Here is a 19,906-nt window from a genome sequence, read left to right on the forward strand (position 1 = left end):
GCTGATTTGATTATATTTCATAGTTTGCCGTGATATTGCATCAGCCTTTGACCATGACACCTATGAAGCTAATGAGGGCTCACAGAGGGAAAAAAAGGCTCAAAGGAAATATTAATAAATGTCTTTTCTGTCTCCTAAGGCTTTTGCAGTCAGTCAAATATAAAAATATACAGAAGACAGAAACAGAATAAATCTTCTGGTTCCTACGTTAGCCAGCTGACTGCAGTCGGACTCTTATTTTGGTGGGCCACTAGTTGATGTGCTTTGATTAAAATGTTGTTTTGTTGTTTTAGAAACAGGCAGATCCTGGAGGAGCTGTTGCCTTTGCTTGTCTTGTGTCTCCCCGATGGAGGAAGCAGTGAGCCTGTATAAACTGTCTCTACCGGCCTGTCCTCCTTTGTCCTCTGCCGTGTCGTCCTCTGTGCTCCTGTGTACCTCCATTGTGTCCTGACCCCCCGTCTCCTCGTTAGAGCGGCGATATGCGAGTTCCCTCTCTTGTCCCCCTGGTCGCCTCCATTGTCTCCTGATTGCCTGTGAGTAATTCTTGACATCTTCTTGACTTCCGTTTAGTTTTATTTCTCTATTACTTCCAAACTGTTTATTAGCAAGGAAAAAGCCTGAGAAAAGGACCCACAGTTGTTTTTTGATCTAATTACCTCATTTGTAATAACAGAAGGCATTTCTCTGTATAATAGTAATACAGACATATTAACTTATGCCTTAATGCTGAAGTATGGCAGATTATGTAAATGTGTAAAAAGAGCACTGATAAAGAGCACATAGGGTATGTACGCTCTTCACACACACACGCATACACAATGGAAACCATACATTTGGTTAGAAAATGGAATCTCGCAGCCTGGCCGCTCATTTCCTGACCTTTTCCACACGAGGATGGCCGTGTTTGTATGAGCCTTTACAAGTGATACAGTGAGCGGCGGTAAGCGAGGGGGGTGAGAATGGAAGCACTTATCCTCTTAGATGTCATTTAAAGAAGGAGACATCACCTCGTCTTCACACGCCGCTCACCTGAAACACACAGCGAGGAACAGTTACAATGGCTCTCACACAAGAGGTGTAGGGAAGGTTCAAGGTTTTATTCGTGGATCCTTGGGGACACGAATAACACAGAGAACAATGTGACAGAGCCAGACACACAAACATCACAGTCCTGCTCGTTGTTTACGTTGAGTCGTGAGTGCTGATTGGCCCGCTGCATTGGTTAAGGATTCTGTATTCTGTTGGTCACGCAGTCAGAACAAACACCTGTTACCTGCCTGGCTCAGTCTTACCACTAGCAACTTACATCAGCACCATTGTTTTACACAGTGTATCCATTTAACAGTCTTGGGGCGAGGTCAGAAAATGAGAAACGCAAAACAAGAGTTGCAAGATGCACCGAGGTAAGAGCAGAGAAAGCCGAGGAAGAAGACCCACTTGATTCCTCTTCAGGCAAGCATGCAGGCAGGCAGGATGGATGGAAAGCTTTGGAAGCCTGACTCAATGCCATGTTTAATGCCCATTTAAAGGTATAAATACTACAAACCAGGTTTACGGAGGCCACAGCCTAATTACAAACACACACTTGAGCTCGGGTGTTATAAGGGAAGTGACTTTAACGGCTTTTTAACTGCAACAAACGCCCGGAAAGAAAAGTGTTCAGAGTTGCGTCACGGCCAGACTGATTCTTCTCTTTGTGACTCAGTGTGTGAGTGTGTGATGTGCAGCCTCTGGAGTGAAGGGAACGATAGATATATTTATACAAACACATACACTCTATTAGGCAGAACAGCTGGGTATCCTGTAAGATGACAGACTAAACTATACACAATCATATTTAAAGCAATGCAGAAACAAAAGCAGACGTTGGGATCAAAGTTCAAGCTAAATATTGGTTTCCTTTTTAGGGCTTTGACAGAGCGAAAGGACACAAAAGTCACGTATAACACACATCTCTATGCAGCTTTATGTTTTGGAGTTGCTTTGTGATTTAAGTATATTAGAATAACACTTGTTTTGCTTTTTCTTTAAAGGCGATTTGACACAATATCAGGAATTTCAGGCCTTTTTCACTCGAACCAGGTCGCCGTTTTTGTAAGTTGCTGCTTTCTGGAGGCATCAGCAGGCGTTTGAATGAACCTTTATGCTCCTCTGACCTTTGACCCGGAAACATCTTTACTTTTGTCATTCACCACCATTCATTTTGGCGTCTGTATTGTAGGTTAAGATCCATCAGGTCTGTTATTCATACATATTGAGGCATATCACTGTCCGCAGGGGAAGCCTGTTGTTTGCAACTGTAACTATGGTAACGTGGACACTCTTCCCCTCATTTCTTTTTCTTCTCCACTTGTTTATCTCATCCACGACAGAGGAGTAAGCCTGTTTGGCATGCAGAGGATTCTTTGGCGGCCTGCGGACCTGGAACGGCAAAAATCTCCAGAATGCTGCAACTTACAAGGGAATAATGTCAGCGACCTCGCTCGGGTAGGAATTTTGTAAAACGATGACGCCGTCTGCTGTCACGTCCGTGTAGTTGTGTTGGATTTCACAGATTGGGCGTCCGTCTGCACCGTTCAGTCTAAATCCTACGGAGCTACAAAGTGTCTATTGTCGTATTTCCCAGTGTGTTTAATCGCTGAAACTGACAGAATGAAAATGAAATGAAACCTGGAATGATGTGATGGAGAATAGGGAGATTAAACGTTACAAGTGGACCATATTTCAGATGTGTACATTGATGAAAAGCAGATGCAACAAATGAATGCGTGAGTGAATGAATGTGAGAGGATACTTGTTGTTGCTGTGAAGGACAAACTCCCACTTGACATCCTCTCCTCTTAGCTCTTGTTTTAGCTGAAGCCACGGAAGAAGAGGATGTCAGGGTCCTGCGGAGGAGAAAGAGCAGGGGTGCAATGGTGAAATGAAATTGTACAGGTACAGAATGAGCTGCAGTGAAAGCATGCAGGGGGGGAACCGGGGGCGCTGCATGCCGACGACAGACTGCAGGCACCATGCAAGATGAGGAGAGAGACGGACAAACGCGTGGCGAACAAGAGAAAAGACATTCAAAGGACACGGGAGATGAAGTGACGGAGAGACACATACCTACAGAAAGCCAACAAACCTCATTCAAGGCGACAGAAAGCAGAGCGAACGCGGTGGCAAAGGGTACAAAAGAAAGTGTTTATCTGACGCATCGATGTGATTACACAGGACAATACAGTTTACAGGAAAATACGCTGTGGCCTGACAGAACTAACGCCTATAGATCGAGGCAACGATCGAAATATGACGAGGCAGAGACCGGGACAACAATGCTGGAGAAGACAAACACAAGTTATTACTCTGACACAAGACGGAAAGAGCAAGTCCAACAACAAAGCTTTAACAAATTAACTTAAAGCTGCAGTCTTGAAAATTGGGGATTGATTGATAGTTGCGGGCGCGATTCCTCTTATGGTCGATGCTGGTATTACTCCGGCCATCAGTAGGGGGCGCTACATAGGCCTGATCGTTGTCGCGGAGGCCTCAATCCATGGATTCCTATCAGGACGTAATGAGGGTTCAAATTCTAGCTTGAGCTACTGTAGCTTTAAGTAGCTGGGTTCACCAATTAAATCATCAATTTAACAACGCCCCCTTGATGTAGCTTTAATGTAGTTAGCTACTATATGAAGAGAGTAGCTTGTACCTTAAAGTAGCTTCCCCACACTGGAGGGACGACATTCAGCCTAGTTCGTAGATTTCCACAAAGAGACATTTTCCCGCCACATTGAAGGCAACGTATGGAAACATGGAGGTAGAAACTGGGTGAGGTCGTCTCTTCATCAACATCAACATCTCACAGCGCCTCAGCACCAAACATAATGAGAATGGAGGAGGGAGTTTGTACATCATACTGAAGAGGTTTCGTTTACGTGGTCTCTCCCCCGAGGCGGTGACAGAGCGGCTCCGCCACTTGCCAGACGACTTCTTCTCACGGAGGCTTTATCTCTCCGGCACAATGAAATATAGATGGGGAGTGGTGGCGTTAGCGGGCAGCTGTCAACAAATCTCCATCGCTTTCCGCCACCACGGATCAATCACCGCCGGATCTGGACCACAACAGTGCTGACCCGCCGGCGAGCGCTGACATTAATCCTAAACCTTCCAGTCAGTGCGGAGGAATGACAGGACGCAATGTGGCAGTGGGAGCCGACGCCGGTACGGCCCTCTAACAAGCAAAGGTGCTGATGCTAATGAGTGTATCTGTGGCTCTTTAACGAGCCCGCCTCGCTCCATGTCCTAATTTACACCCAGTTGTGTCTTAGGGGTGCTGGATAATGAGCCGGCCCGGGATTCCCAGGGCAGCGTGTTTGTGTAACCCACTTCATCCACGGGAACGCTCGCTCCCACCACCAAGTGTGATTGTGTGTATGTGTGTGTGTGTGTGAGAGAGAGGGAGAGAGGGAGAGAGAGAGGAAGGACATGCTCAATGTATATCTGTAGGGAGAGAGATGAGCTCTTGGGGCGGGGGGGGTGGGGCTGATGTCAGGCCTGTTTGATATGCTTGTTTGTACACACCATTCATAGAATCGCTGCAACCAAGTGCGAAAAGCTTGTGTTCTCTGTGACAAACTGACCTCGGGCAACAAGTACACTCACTGACAGAGGAAATGGAGAAAGGAAGCAGCAGGAGGAGGGAGGGGAGGGGAGGAGGGGCAGCCGCCATGAGAGAGATGCAACTATGCAAGAAGAGAAGCGTGGGCGAAGAGGAGCCGTATGCAAAGTGCTGCTGGGTGTTACCCTGATCAAATGCACCTTGAAAGCCACTACAGACGTCTCGTACATGAGACGCTGTCCTTTTCCCGGGTTTAACGCCATCAAAATGGATCCTTCCCCGTTCAAGTACAGCGCCTGGATCCTCCAAAGCCAAATTAGCAAACGTGGAGCTCGGTGACCTCGCAGTAGAAACCATCCAGAGTCTGCGGTGTGCCTAGTGCCTAACCCCGCCCCCCCCCCCCCCTCTCACTGCTGCGTCTGCATGGCCGCATTAATCGAGCTCAAACGGGTTTCTGCCATGAGAAACAGAGCATGACATGCGCTCAACAATGGCAGGCAGATGACGAGCCAGCTCCGTCCGCACCATGGCGGCTGCTGACGAAAGAAGTGTTTTGATGAGCGCCGGAGGAGTGTGAGGGCGGCACCGTTCATTAGGGACGCACAGGTGGCCTGGGATCTAATGAGTCACCTCATTTTTTGGTTCAGCTCTCGCGTGCAAACATCGAAACAAGAGCTCGTCGTGATTAAATGATTATTACGGATGTTGGCAGCAATTAAAAAAAAAACAAGCGACTGCCAAGTGCAAACCCCCAACAGCTCAGATATTTAATAAACATGCGAGTCCTCCTGACGCTCCACTGAGTAAATACATTCAAATGACTGTAATTTCTGAGTTTCCTGTCCTCACTTGATGATACAAAAATGGCAAATGAGGAGGACTCCAGCCTCCACAGAGCGGTACCTCAGTCACACTGCTGCTCTGTCTACATGGTTAATAACACTGCCCCCCTCTGGTGAGGTGGCAGGCAGACCGGTGGCCTCAGAGACCGCAAGCAGCCATCAGGGTGTTGTTTTTGTGTAATCGGGCCTTTGGGTGATCTGACAATGATTACAATCTTCTTTAGTGAAATGTTTCTTTAATCTTAAATAAACGCTGTGGTTTCCCTGCAGGTTAAACAGATTTCTTCAGTTTGTTTGAATATAAAACCCAAACGTGCTCCACAAGCAACTTGTTTTTTACTGTGGCACTTCCTTCCTTCATCACTGGAAGCACAACAATCCAGATTGTACCTGATCTATTAACTGCTTGCCACTGAGCACCGTTTGAACGTTTGACCTTCTAACACGGCTCATGACATTATGTTGACATTTCAGAGTAATCCCTCCCACGGCTCCTAATCCCAGTGGCTGTGGACTGCCCTGCCCTGACCCACGCTCACACTCAGCTCCAGCCCTCCATCTGCACTCGGCACAGACACACAGACACGTCAGGGTTACGCCGTCGTGCTTTTGGGGGCTCACATTATGCGACTAGGAAAGGGCCCGTTGATCCGTCGTGTACAAACTGCAGCATTTACACTCATTTCCAATTGGAATACAAGGATTTGAAGGAGACCAAGCTCATATACAGTCTTTATATTTAATTGGGACTTGGCTATAATACAAAGGAGGAGAATGTTGTGCCTGAAACCATGTTTGAGTTTTCTCCTTTGAATTTATTCCTTACACCATTGGGTTACATAATGGGGGTGGATTCATTTCCATCTCCTCTACATCGTGGTCTTGAACAACACACCCACACAGATTAAAAAGTGATGAAATGAGAGGTACAAGGTGACAACCCATTTATTTAGTAATACATTCTGCAAACTAGAAATTTTATTCAAACTTCAAAGGCTAAAAAATGAAAGAAAGGAGGGAAAGAAGGGGAGAAATTTTAAGGAGCAAAAAGAGAAATGCATCAATTCACAAGCGAGGAATGCAATTTGTTCAATCGACAACACAAATAGTACAATTTAGTTCAGGGAACAAAGCTTTTTAAACATTATCTTTTTTTTTCTGCCATTCCTTTGGAGCTAGAACATAATACAAAATATACAGTTATTGAACTTTGTAAAATCACTCACAGAGGCCTCCGAGAAGCATTTGAACCAACATTGACAATACTTATCTACAGCACTCTAAAGCTATTCTTGAATGTAATCATAAATATAGCAGACATGAATGTATGTATGCACATTTTTTGAATTGTTTTTGCGAGGTTACCATGTTAAAAACACTTGCATTTGTTAAACGTATGACATCATCTGCTGTGAAAAAATAAAATAAGCTTTTGAAAACCGAGACTGAAAAAAAGGTAACGTGAAAGAAAAGGAGCGTACGAACCAGCGATGGCTGAGAAGTTGTACCTTGTAACAACCGATACTCTTTAAGTACCCTAACATGGAGACAGCATTACTCCTCATAGTGTTTTGTTCTACAAGTACTTTAGGGGGCAACATGAGATTGGGTAAGGCAAATCGGTGAGCTTATTTATGAGCTAAAAAGGTTCAGCAACATGAGGTTCAGGCTCCGTTTGGGGGGGACGCGAACCGCCACGGCTAAGGGTCACACAGTTAACGCCACAACAAAAAAAAGGTACATCGATATGTACAAGAGGGCGCAAGCTTTTAAAATCTCTCAGACGTCTGCCAGGTAGACCTCCATACAAACACAAACACAGGCTGCATTCCAGGTCAACAAAGGTCAGTCTGGAAATAGCTCCAGAATTATTTTTTTTTACAATAACAATTTTCTGAAAACAGCTGATTACACACACGATCAGTGCATATGACTACTGTCATTTAATTACACGCCTTCGCTTTCCTACAACCCTGAAACTCTGACTCAATTCTAGATCTTTGCGCTAAGTGAGCATCACACAAGTGGACAAGTTAGTGAAATTACACAAGGGAAGGAGAGGGGGGCGCTGTTTTGAGGGGGAGGAGGGAGGGGGGGGGGGGCACGTTTTCTCATAAGACAAGGTCAATAGTGTTGCTAAGAGAAGTTGCCGTTTGCAGCAATCACTTAGGTCATTACTTGTCTTAACATTAGCAAAAACTCAATCAAATTGTGTGCAAAAGCAGGAGCTTTAATGCCTGGGTGTGAAAATGTGAGGCTCTGAGGGGGAACACGTGTTCTTTTTACTGTCACGCCTCCACGTCAAGCGCTTTCTGAAGAGTTTGGATCTACAAAACACAAGACAAAAACACTTATAACCATAAACGTTATGAGGTATTTCAGTTTCAGGAAACATGAAAAGGAGGTTAATGCTTGGGGTCGTTTCTGTTGTTCATTTTTGAGGGGGAGTGTGGAGGGGGGGGGGGATTGGAGCCGTTCACACAACTGAAACAAAATCTCCAGATGTGAGAGATGACCGACAGTAAATATCTGATAACATTCCAGCTACAACGGCTTACATTCTGTGGAAGTAACTGCATTAATAACCAGCATGGCTTTAGGGCCACAGTAAGACTCCACTGGAAAATTAGGGAAACAGCGAGCGGGGGAATTTGACATTTGTTCCTTTTTTGTATGCTTTGCAAATAAATACACGACATGTTGCTGTGAGAAAAAAGCTTCTGGGTGCACAAACTGAACGAAACCAGAGACCTCAAGTGATTTTGAACTTTTCTCTCCCATTTGCGGTTGTCAAATTTGCTGAATGAATGAAACAGCCTTCAAGAGCTGTACATTGTGTAAGGACAACAGGAAGGTGCATTCAGCATCCGGGGAGGAAAGAAAACACAACTGTTTGTACACCACGTATCTGGACAAAAACACTCCAGTTTGTGTTTCACTCTTCTGCTCTGTGATTCTTAAAAAGTGGAGAGGAATCAGCAGCAAAATCTAATTTTCATGGACACAAACGAACAAGACGTCAATTTTCCAATTTCAAGGACCAGTTTGTGGTTTTGAGTGAGCTTCAATAGGGCGTCTACTATTATGCTGTTATTTATGCCTGTAGTGCAGTCGACTTCAGCTGCTCCAGGCTGCGTTAATGGAAAATCTTCAAATACAGTCGCTCTCGGAGGGCTAAATATTTTGAGGCCCTGCTTTGTGGCTCGGCAGTGACAGAGTCCTTCTGCTCTCTGGCCATTTTGCCACAGGAGCCCTGGGTGAAAGCAGCTCACTCACTCAGGAGTCTCCTAAATATTAAAATTTTATCTTCTTCTTTGTTCTCACAACCCGTCACATAACACAATTCCATGAAATGGTTAGGATTGTCACTTTGATTAATGAGAATAACAAATTTAGTACATTAGAGTGTGATAAATAAAGAAAGCGGTCCGAACCCTGAGCACAGATCAGAGGGACACCAAATAATGAGGGGTCAGGAAAATATTCAACTATGAGCACCAAAGACAAAACCAGAATCTCAGTGCGTCCATGGGAAGGAAACTAACGTGAGCAACATCATTTATTCCTTAAAAGTTTAGGTCAAAATATATACATACACACATTTCCAACAATGCAATTTAAGACAAAAAAATGGCAGAAAATAAATCTGAAATAAAACCATTTCTCTTCAAGAAATAAATCTACTGTTTGTGTTTAGTACAGATTTAGTGACTATTCATCTCTGCTAAAGGGAAAATCAACTGCAGATAATCCACAGAACGTTACACACACTATAGCAGCAGACTGTATTGTGCTCTGGCTTGTGGTGCAGCGGAGGTAGGGGGGGGAGTGGGAGGGGGAAGGTAAAGCAGAGCATGATGGGAATAAAAAGGTGCTATACAACCACGAGACCTCATCTCAGTAAGCGGGTTTGTTCTCGGTAAAATGTCCAAATAAAGAACCGCCCTGCTAAGTTATGAGTCAACCAACCGTCCATTTCATCTCAACAGTCAGTGCCTCAAACTCTTCACATCAGTCCATTTAGAAGATTTGTGTTAAAAGGTACAACCAAATATCTATACCACGTACAAAAACGGAATCTTATGAGACAATAAAACTTGGCATAGGTGATCATAAAGCTGAGTCATGAGTTCATAAATCATATGGCACCCCTGATGGGCATTGGTAACAACTTGTGTTCAGGAGATTACTCTTAGAACGACACAAGGTTAGTGTGTAAACCAGCAAGTCTCAACTAGCTACAAAGGATTATGGGTAACTTCTACCTACTTGTGCCGTCTCAGGTTAGGACATATAGCTTTAAGTAGACACACAGCATGGTACAGCAGGTTGACTGCTACTGGAACAAAGTAGTGGAAGCTTATGTTGTGTGAGTATGGAACAATGGCTGAAGGGGGGGGGGGGCACAGCACTTCCTCTGCCTATAGACTGATGTTGGTCTGCTGTAGTAAATCTAAGATAAGGAGCTGTACGCGTACGGATCGGCCTTTTGCACCCACACGTGTGCGTGTACGGCCCACACAGGCGCCGCACTCGCCCGCAGGGTGCACCGATCGATTTGCACCGGGCGACGGGTGAGCCGGGGTCGAGGCCGTCGTCTGCTTTAAGGAAAATGAAGCTTTTTTTTTTGTTTTTGGCTCCACGCTTCCAAAAATGACAGCCGCAACTTAAACCATTATTCTTTGAGGATGTACACAAACCACTTACAAACATAAAATACAATTAAAAAACAAATGTAGAGAGAAATTAGGATTGAATGGTTTGATATAGAGCTTACTGTGCTGTCAACTATACAATTTACCCGTTTCTTAAAAGGAGCATAGACTAACTTAAAAATCAAAGAGAAGTAAAAGCGCAGAGACATTGTGCCTGGAGGACAAGCAGTAATATTCACTGAATAGACATTTGTTAGAATTCCAGAAGAGCAGGAAAAGGCAGATAGTGCATAAAAGGTTCTTTTTCATTTCTTTCATTTTTTAACTTAAAATCAAGCTGCATTAAATACAGGCTGTTTGTACAGGGCAATTGCACTTCACAAAAACAGAAATATACAAACACACACAAGGAAATGTGAATCAAATTAATTACAGCAACAACAACAAAAAAAATCTTACTACTTAAGCTGATTATTAAAAAAAAAAAGAAAACCTTGTGGACTCACTTGTTATGGATTACTTTAGAGGAAAGTATTAAGGTGGGGGAACATAAAGGGGAGACAAGACTGTGGGGGATCCTGAACTCCAGAGTGGACTGGTGCTGCACTGTTCCAGGTTTGTGTGCATGCATCTCCTCTTCCTCTTCCTCCTCCTCCTCCCAATGAAATTCCCTTCTTAGAAACCAAAAGCTCAGAGTGGCGGAGAGACAGACTGCTGAGCTGAGCTGAGCTGCTGTGGGTCTTGAGAGGATGGTGGTTTGTAAACTCTATGCTGTGTTAGTGGTTGGAGGCTGTGTTACCACATGTCGTCTGTGGACGCAGAGTCCTTGATAAGAGAGGAAGAGGGAGGAAAAACCCTTCAGACTCGTGGGGGGGTCTACATCCATGAGATCTCTATCAACAGCTGGACAGGCTTTATGAATGATCACACTACACCCACTGACAGTAACATGCTGCACTCATCCAGGTGTTGGTCGCCCAGGTAACAACACCGTCCCTCTTAACCTTGTGACCTGCAGCTCTGCTCGCAGGAGTAACGGAACTCAAACGTCTTCTAAACTGAGATGTACGTTCAATACCGTGTCGATGTAAAGCGACGGGCGATCCCACCATCAAAACACACTCACAAAACTACAACTACGACTAGAAAACACTTCAATCTAATCCTACTTCTCTGGTTCTACATTAGCAGATTTTGTTAACGCAGCAGTGGAAAACTAAAACTCAGATTATATATATATATATATATATATATATATATATATATATATATATATATATATATATATACATGTGACTCATATACAAACTTTAATGGTCAGAAGTGTGTCAGTATGTACGCAAAGAATCAGTGTATGTATTTGGTGATTAAAAAAAAAAAAAAGTAATGTAATGTTTTAGTGCCTTTAAAGGAGCATTCTGGTGGTTTGGAGCATGTTGTTTACTGTAACCGATTATACTTAAACAAATTGTAGCACGATTTGAGGATTCTAATACGACACCGATTCTAAAGGATTGATGGCTGGAGGTCAGACATAAGTTAGCACCATGATTGAAACGTTTCTGGCCGACTGCCACAAGGTATTAAGGAGAGAGTGGCTGGTTGTGTGTGTGGTGTGAGTTAAGCACCATGGATACGTCGATACTACACATACATCTCTGCATGCTGTACGGATGACAGGTGAGCTGTCTGAAACTAGCTTGGCTGCTAGAAGCTAAACTAGCCTCAGAAGCTTACCGGACAACACACCGCCACAGGTACAAGTCATGCAAAAGTAATTCTACTTTTCCCTCACAATGCCAAACTTAAAACACCACAAACAACAACTATCACTTCAGACTACATCTATAAACTGTGCCTCTGGACAGCGAGTGTGTCATTTCATCATTTCATGAAAGGACAAGGTGTAACTAAACTCATAACTCATGGAAACAGAAACCAATTTATCATCTGTGTTTCTAGTTTCAGGACCAGCAGAGGGCCATCATAGGTTCATATCCACCACTGATCATGTTCTCAGACCGGATTGAACCAAGGATTTGTTCCAATATTGGAGAGTTTTCCCCTCCTAACCTGCTAATGAAGGCGTTTTTGTGGAACATCTCCTTGGATTCTTATTGATTTACAAATCGCATTTCAGGTTCAAAGTAAGAGAGCCAATATTACGGTGTTACTGTGCACATGCCCGACTCTCCTCTGTTCTTCCAACACTTGCCCAATTGTGGTTTGGCTTTGAACATTCAAACCATTCAACCTGAACGTGTAAAAAAGGCTGTGAAGGTTTTACTCGTTTGGTATCGCTGGGAGAGATGATGTCAATGGAAGAATGAATCACAGACTTTCCTTGAAACAACTATTCAGCCCTATGTATAGTTGGTGAGATACTGAAACAGATGACGCTGACACATGAAGGCAAAGCAACTTCAATAGAATCAGCAAACATCCCAGTATTCTCATTAACGTATTTTACTCTCAATGCTTTTGAAAATTCCGAACTAAGAACCTTTTTTTTCCAGCATTACAATTATCCTTTAATTCAAACTGAAAGCGATCAATATTTTCAACGATTGTTCTCTTGGTGAGACCGACGAACTTGGCATTTAATGGTTCAGCAGTTACTGTATCACGTTTACCGCCATTGAAGCGCGTAGTGGAAGCTCATGTTGTCTCTATATGGAACAATGGCTGCCAGGGGCACAGCGCTCCCTCTGAGAGGAATCAAAGAGGAATCTGGAGAGTTGTGTTAAATGGTGGTGTCCTCTTTGTGTTATTGACATTATATCCAAGAACATGGCTCCCTCTGTTGTGGAGCGGATAATAAGGGGGTGTTGTAATGTGTGATTCTAATTGGTCAGAACACCTCCATTATATTCACAGGGGCTATGAGGAATACCTCCCACAGGGCAGCTCAGGTTAGTCACAGTTTACACACAAAGCAGCAGGAAACTGTGGAGCTGCACTGACCTCTCACCCCCGGTCACTACATACGTTCATTGTGCCGCCGCCTGCTTGACTAAGTTGATCGGTTACGCCGCTTTCATGAAGCCTCCGCCCCCTCTGTCTGGACTTTGTGGTGTAACCGCCTGAATTCAAAATGGGGTTGGGGGGATTTCTTACTACACACACACTGACCCCCAGAATGAGTTGGCTGTGGATTTTGAAATTTGTTTTGATAACAGTGATTGAGTTCAAACATAAAGGTTGCCCAATTTTGGTAAAAATACAACAAACTTCATCACTGGGAACGGATAAAACGTTAATTCGCTCCTAAGTGAAGAATGTGGCGAGTAGAGAAACAGATTGATCTTTTTGTGAACTCTAAGAACAAATAGTGAAAAGATTAAATGGACAACAGTATTAGATATTTGTGCATTAACAAACATTAACTTCACACACAGAGCCAAATGGAGGCTGTGATAGTTTGAAACCCTGAACATTTGAGTCGGTCAATGGCTCAGAGCAAACAACCACATGAAACTGGCGAGATGAATGAAGTCCAACTGACCTCACTAAAACTACATTTCAAGTAGAGTACAGATTGGACAAAATACAGCGGTGCAAAGATGATAGGGGTGTATCAAAGAGGGCCTCAAGCTGCAATCATGGCCAAAGGCCAATTTAAAGAGGATTGACACAAAAAGGTAGAATTATCTACGCAAAACCTCGAAATGGGAAGCTTTGTGCAGAGGAGCAACAAAAGTCTGGATTTGGCCCGTTATGTTTTCAGGTTGAAACACCACATAATACGCAGAAAGTCAAGGGGCTCCCCGGCTTTCTGATGGTTCCGTTCAAATCTGAGGCAACTTGATGTGTAGAATGAAATTTAAAAGTCTCCACACAAAACATGAAAGAATGACACAAAATGCTAATTTTCTAAATCAAGGACAAGAAGGCATGTGCACAATGACAACTAGCTGACCCAGACAGAACCAGAGCAGCAGCTTTGTGGGCTGTGTGTTTAAATCTTACAGCACCCCCATGAACCCATGATGGCCAATTTAATGCCGTGGATGAGTGCAGGGTTTTAAATCCACCTGCAGGAGATTTCACTTTTTCCCTCTTAAGTAGAATGTTTATTGAGGAATCTTTGAGAAATCATCGAGTTCCAACAGGCTGAGGCAGTCCAGACCCGCGCGGAGACACTTTGGGACAACGGGCCTGAGTCCCTGTCCCATCTGGTTGACTACTCGCAAACACTGAAGCTTTCTTGTCACTCATCAAAATGCATGCATGCCCGTAACAAACCTACCGACAGGGAAAGACATTATAAAGGGCAGGTTGTGATACTTACTGTGTCATCACTTCGGTAGGGGTTGAGTTTGTTGTACACCGCTTCAATAACACTTCGTCTACAGGGGGGGAGGGAATGATCAAAACAGTACAAATTACCTTTCGGGAAAATAAAGGCGGAGACAATTGGCACTTGACATGATTATTCATTCTATCCACAAAGGTCACTCACTTGCTTGCCAGCTCTCCTCCAGGAGGGAGGTTCGGGATGCTCTCGGACGCCAACGTCCGCATTACATGGACCAGATCCGGGACGCCTTCATCCCCCTGCTTTTTGAGGATATCTGTTGGGCAACGACACATTCTGTTTGGAAGGCTTTTAAACACAACAGCAGGGCAGTGAGATCAACCAACTCATCTGAGCCGGTGACTGAAATGTTTTGACAGCACCTCTTGGTCTGACAGGGACGGCTTTACTCACACAGGTACAATCTAAAGCAATCTAAAGCATCAGGTGTTCCTAATGAACTGATAGCTGCTCTGAGTGCTCCATGATGTAACCTTGCAGTATACAATCCTACAATCTGGTGCACATCCTTCCGTACAGCCACCTTTAGTCCTTTGGTAATTGTAAAGATAGGCGTGTTCTCTAGTGTAATGCTGAGGGTTAACTTGGGTTTGGAGTTTAGATCTCCAGTAGCTACTTTAGGAAAATATTAAACAGAGTAAGGATGAATAGACGCCAGGTCTCTGTGGCTGTCAGGTCAGAAGGGAAGGAGAGCTGTTAGGTCTAATTCCAAAATGATACAGGCAATGTTTGGAAAGTGGAACTCTCCATCTCACAGAGAGACAGACAGCATCAGTAAAGCTGTGTAACATTTAAAGCCTCAAACATGAAACTCCCAGTGAGAATGGACTTATATTTTATTTTAACACATCAGATCTGTGCCTCTATCAAACACCAGTGGATGTCCCATCACACAGACAGGATGTGACGGCTCAAAAGGCGATCTTAAGGCACAAATGATATGTGTTGAATAGATGCCAAACCACCTTAAATGGTTTAAAGGCCCAAAGGTGAGGTAAGGACCATGGGGACCATTTCTACTTGCCAAGCTCCTCCCCCCTCTTACCTTCTACTCGGCCCTCCAGGTATTTATCCAGCTCGCTCTCCCGCTTCACTGCTTCTGGAGACACTTTCGGGGCCCCGGGCAGGCAGATTAACACAACACTCATATTGTCACGGCTTCCCTGTAGGAAAGACAAAGACCATGTGTACAGATCATAAAAACCAACCATGTTACCAAAGACATGTTTGCGATAAACCGCACTTTAGATGTTGTGATTGTGGCATACCTTGTACAAGCAGGTGTCAACGATTTCATTGCTGACTCTTTCAAGGTCATCTGTCACCTCTAGTCTTGACCTTACAAAGTCACACAGTTCCTCATTGGCCATGACATCCCAGATGCCATCACAAGCTAGAATAATGAACTCATCTTCTCCCTCGCATCTCTCGATTGCATAAACTTCAGGCTCAGGTGAGACAAGTTGCTCTGTTGGGCCTTTTCCATGCACACACTTGTAGTCGAAGTCTCCCAGAGCCCGTGAGACGGCTAGGGAGCCGTTTACTCGCTGGATCATGACTGAGCCCCCGGCATTCTGGATCCTTTCCTTCTCCAGAGGGTTGCTCGGTTTGTGATCCTGGGTGAAGAAGTGCACGGCTCCGCCCCGGCTGAGGATCCCCCGAGAGTCACCGCAGTTGATGAAGTAGATGTGACTTGGAGAAATCATCACTCCGACCGCAGTGGAGCCGCTGCGATCCACGCCGTGCTTCTTCTCAGAGATGGTCCGCATGTGTTCATCAATCTGCAGGAATCCTGTGCGGATCCCAGTCTTCACACTGTCCACAGAGGGGTCGTCCTGCAGAGCGCTCTGGAAGTCTGAGTTGGTGGTGATGTGCTCCAGCAGGTGCTCACAACAGTACTTGGCTACCTGTGAGCCAGCATGGCCATCGTAAACAGCAAAGAAGGACCAGAGGTCCAGACCTTGAGGCAGACCGATCACAGCTGTGTGTGCGTCTTCCATCTCAACCCTCCAGCCCTGCATACTGCTCAGGCCGTACCTCAGGTGGTTACCCTCACCGTTTGAATTGTATTTTTCCATCTTTGGCTTGTCCAAAAATGCCCCCATTGTGTCCCACTTGACACCTACAATATAAATTAAAAAGAAGGAAATCTATTCAGAATGTCACATAGTAGATTTTACAAATATAAAATAGCCAAAAACAAGAGCTTTACAGGGGCAAAGTACTAAAAATGAACAGTGTGAAATCTGCTGGCTCCATTTAAGGCAGAAAGATTAGCATCTTAGTCTGAGTTCAGCACTCAGCTCGGCTCTAAATATAGCAGACCTGTCTACATATCAGGAACATCGCTGTGTATTTCAGGTTATGAGACGTTTGAATGAGGAAGGGCAACACTTAAGGCTGTGGCTCTAATCGTTAAAGTAGACAACTTAAAAGAATCTACGTGACCTTCGCACTGCAGCGCGTTCACCACAGAGGCTACTTGGGTTACTTAGGTGAACTGGCTGCACAGCTAGCGTCGGCTAGCAGAGTGACCGGTGACTCGATAACTTCGCCACGAAATAAAAGCTGGAGATTAAACAAATGTAGCTCACATCGATGCTAACAATGCGAGGAGCCAAGTTACACAAACACGGAACAATCAAAGTACAGATTATGTTGTTAGATTAGCGTAAATATTAGCTCAGTAGCGGATCGAGAGCACAGCCCAAATAAACAAACAGCCGAGCCTAGCTGCGGGCCTTGACCCTTGTCCCTGTCGGCTAACTTTGACAGGCCTGCTGTGAAAGGCACGGACAGCCCTCGGCCTAGCTACATGCTAACACAGCTGGCTAACGCACAAATGTAGCTCAACAGTTAGCACATACGAGTAAACATGAGGTGAGCAAGCACCCACTAGGACTTACCGAAGATCCGAAATAGCTCTTAACGGCGACGGACGATGAGGCAGAGAGACGGAGCGAGAGGCTGCAGCTCGCCGCAGAGGGGCTACAACCGCGAAACTAGGGGGGAGTTGCGGCAGTTTAGCCTCGATTAGCTAGCCAGTTAGCTGCCAAGGAGCAAACGTCACTGGAGTGCAGTGCGGTGTCAGTGCAGAGGTCCCTGTTTGCGTGCGTCCGCGTTGCATTACATTATCTCAACTGGAGACCTGGAGTTTGTTCTAAGAGGTGTTGTTTTGAGTTTGTCGGCCGAAGCTGTGTGTGCGGCCGAGAGAAGGGGAAGCTGAAACGTCTGTCCCAGCCTCTCTCCACCTGACAGCTGACAGGTCGCTAGCTAGCTGCCTGCTGCTGAGAGAGAGCGCAGAGCCACAAGCACCCGGATGTTCCAAAACATGACATCATCCTTGAACGGCTCCCAGAGCTGGCCCCGATAATAATAAAATAAAATAAAATAAAATAAAATGAAATGAAATGAAATGAAATGAAATGAAATGAAATGAAATGAAATGAAATTAAACAAAACAAAACAAAACAAAACACTGTTTTTAGACAAATATTTGTCCATGTTACGGGAATGATTTATTTGAGTCCTCAACAAGAAAAATGTAAATAAATAAGCTTTGGATAATTTGTCAACATATCAGTTCAAATGCAATATTAAGATGTTTTGCAAAATTGCATCTGTGCTGTGTTGCATAGTCCTGTTATTATATAAAATTGTAAATGGCTGTTATCAAACATTCCTTTACAAAAATGTCATTTGTGAATTGTGAACCTAAAGATACATTTAATTGTTTTGTAGCTTAAACCAATTGTTTAATATAATCCTTCAAAGTGAGTGTGCTCTTTGCGGATTGTTTATCACATCCTGTAACCGCAGGGCTTCCATGGGAGTTTGTGCATGAAGGCCACAAGTATGATAGTTCCTCAGAAATGATGGAATGTCGCCTCACGTCAACACAAGGAACTCAAAAGTGTTTGTTTGATCTCCAAAAACAACCATTAATTTGGAAGCCTAGTTTACACTGAAGTATAGTGCCTTCTGTTGACAGCTGTTTCATATTACCCACAGAGTCTAAGCTGAAAAGCCTGGTGCTGTGGATCACTGGAGCATCCAGTGGCATTGGAGAGGAGCTGGCATACCAGCTGGCAGACTGCAGGTGTCGCCTCATCTTGTCTGCTTGACGTGTGGATGAGTTAAACATATGAAGCGTCAGTGTTTGGGTAAGTCAAGAGTTTTCATACGAGTGAGTTACACTACAACCAAAAGCAAACAGGTGAATCACAGCATAACATGATTACATGCTGCAGGACTTAGTGACCTTTACTCACAGTTTACCTTCCTTTTAAAAATCACCATTGAACTGAATGGAGATAAAAGCTGTCATGTGCCTGATGTTACTGTTTGGTCACAGTGCTTCATCAATTCTGTTTGGAAAGAGCTGCAAAAATGCAGAGTCAATGATTATCCATAGTCCCTTCACAGAGGAACTGAACAAGGTAATGGAGATTGACATTGTTTTCGAATATTTAATACTCCACTTCTTTAATCACTGTATTTAGTAATTATTTGATAGCAACTGTTTCAATACTTCTCTACCATTACCAAAGCCCTTGGGCATGGCGGTCACCCAGCAATATAAGATCCCAACGAGCCGCTGTGTGCATTTAATGCTGGTGGGAATTGCCAATGGCACCAAGGAAATGTGGATAACAAAGCAGCTCTACCTCCTGCTTATCTACACATGGTAGTATGCTCCTACATTTGATGAGTTTATCTTAAATGGCATAGCCAGGGATTGTTCACAAAGAGGTGCTGGTTAGTAAATAACTCCCCTTTGTGTGGATTTCTTATCAGTGTTGATAGTGTTGATCAGTGAGGAGGCTGTGTAACATTACTGGACCTGGAAAAAAAGTTCCTTACTCATTAGACATTGCTGACACGTCAGCTTGTTGTTTGCTTGCTTGACCTCTGTGAGACAGCCTCGTACCATGGGACCTGGGACTGGCAGATTCTCACTGTGAACAGTCTGAAAATACTTGCACTAAGTCAAATATGGCAAACACCATGTAGAGTTCTCTGAACAGCTGGGAGCCCTCAGCTGTTACTGACCTTGCCTCAGTCTAATAAGAAGGTGGTGGTGGTGGCCAGGATAGACGGCGAGCATGATTAGTTCCCTGCAGTGCTGACAGACTGACTGACCGGTGTGTATGGTGGCCTCTGCTGGACAGTGACAGCTGAGGGCCATGGAGAAAGGTCACGCTAGAACTTATCTACACAGGATCTAATACATTCAGCATTTATCTCATATTCTCATTACTGCTGCTGCTGTATATGGTTGAATTGACTGATTTGATTGTTAAGGTTACAGTCATAGATTAGTATGACAATTGTTCTCGCTTTGCAAAACATATGTAGTATACAGTCTGTACAAGCTTACAAACCTACATATAAGAGGAATTGTTCACTGGTATAAACTGATTTCATTCCAAATAAAAGTTGGAAGTCTCTGCCTCATCATCTTTGCCTTGTGAAACATCAAAACCGC

At 44.3% G+C, this 19,906-nt stretch overlaps 1 protein-coding gene across 2 annotated transcripts; it reads right to left on the bottom strand.

Moving 5' to 3' along the window:
• Positions 1 to 587: 587 nt before the first annotated feature.
• Positions 588 to 17,729, bottom strand: ppm1aa (protein phosphatase, Mg2+/Mn2+ dependent, 1Aa). Of its 2 annotated transcripts, none has more exons than XM_076158475.1 (6): positions 17,325 to 17,729; positions 15,687 to 16,540; positions 15,464 to 15,581; positions 14,563 to 14,674; positions 14,392 to 14,449; positions 588 to 1,029 (listed from the first exon to the last, which is right to left on the bottom strand). In XM_076158475.1, the coding sequence occupies exons 2-6, from the start codon at positions 16,521 to 16,523 to the stop codon at positions 1,015 to 1,017; spliced, it is 1,140 nt and encodes a 379-aa protein (XP_076014590.1). In that variant the 5' UTR covers positions 16,524 to 16,540; positions 17,325 to 17,729; the 3' UTR covers positions 588 to 1,014. The 2 variants fall into 2 exon arrangements, with proteins under 2 accessions (XP_076014590.1, XP_076014589.1); XM_076158474.1 differs by lacking the exon at positions 588 to 1,029 and adding an exon at positions 6,373 to 10,925.
• Between the last annotated feature and the right edge of the window lie 2,177 nt (positions 17,730 to 19,906).

This window comes from Genypterus blacodes, unplaced genomic scaffold (genome assembly GCF_046128005.1).
Source record: "Genypterus blacodes isolate CSIRO-AG114 ecotype Tasmania unplaced genomic scaffold, CSIRO-AGI_Gbla_v1 ptg000082l_1, whole genome shotgun sequence".
NCBI lineage: Eukaryota > Metazoa > Chordata > Actinopteri > Ophidiiformes > Ophidiidae > Genypterus > Genypterus blacodes.

Bases quoted from the DNA above. Each gene is read 5' to 3' on its own strand.
- ppm1aa (XM_076158474.1), bottom strand. From the start codon at position 16,523: ATGGGGGCATTTTTGGACAAGCCAAAGATGGAAAAATACAATTCAAAC. The intron at 15,582-15,686 runs GTATGCCACAAT...TCTTTCCTACAG, and splicing joins TTGACACCTGCTTGTACAAG to GGAAGCCGTGACAATATGAG. The intron at 14,450-14,562 runs GTGAGTGACCTT...CCCCCCCTGTAG, and splicing joins GGAGGAGAGCTGGCAAGCAA to ACGAAGTGTTATTGAAGCGG.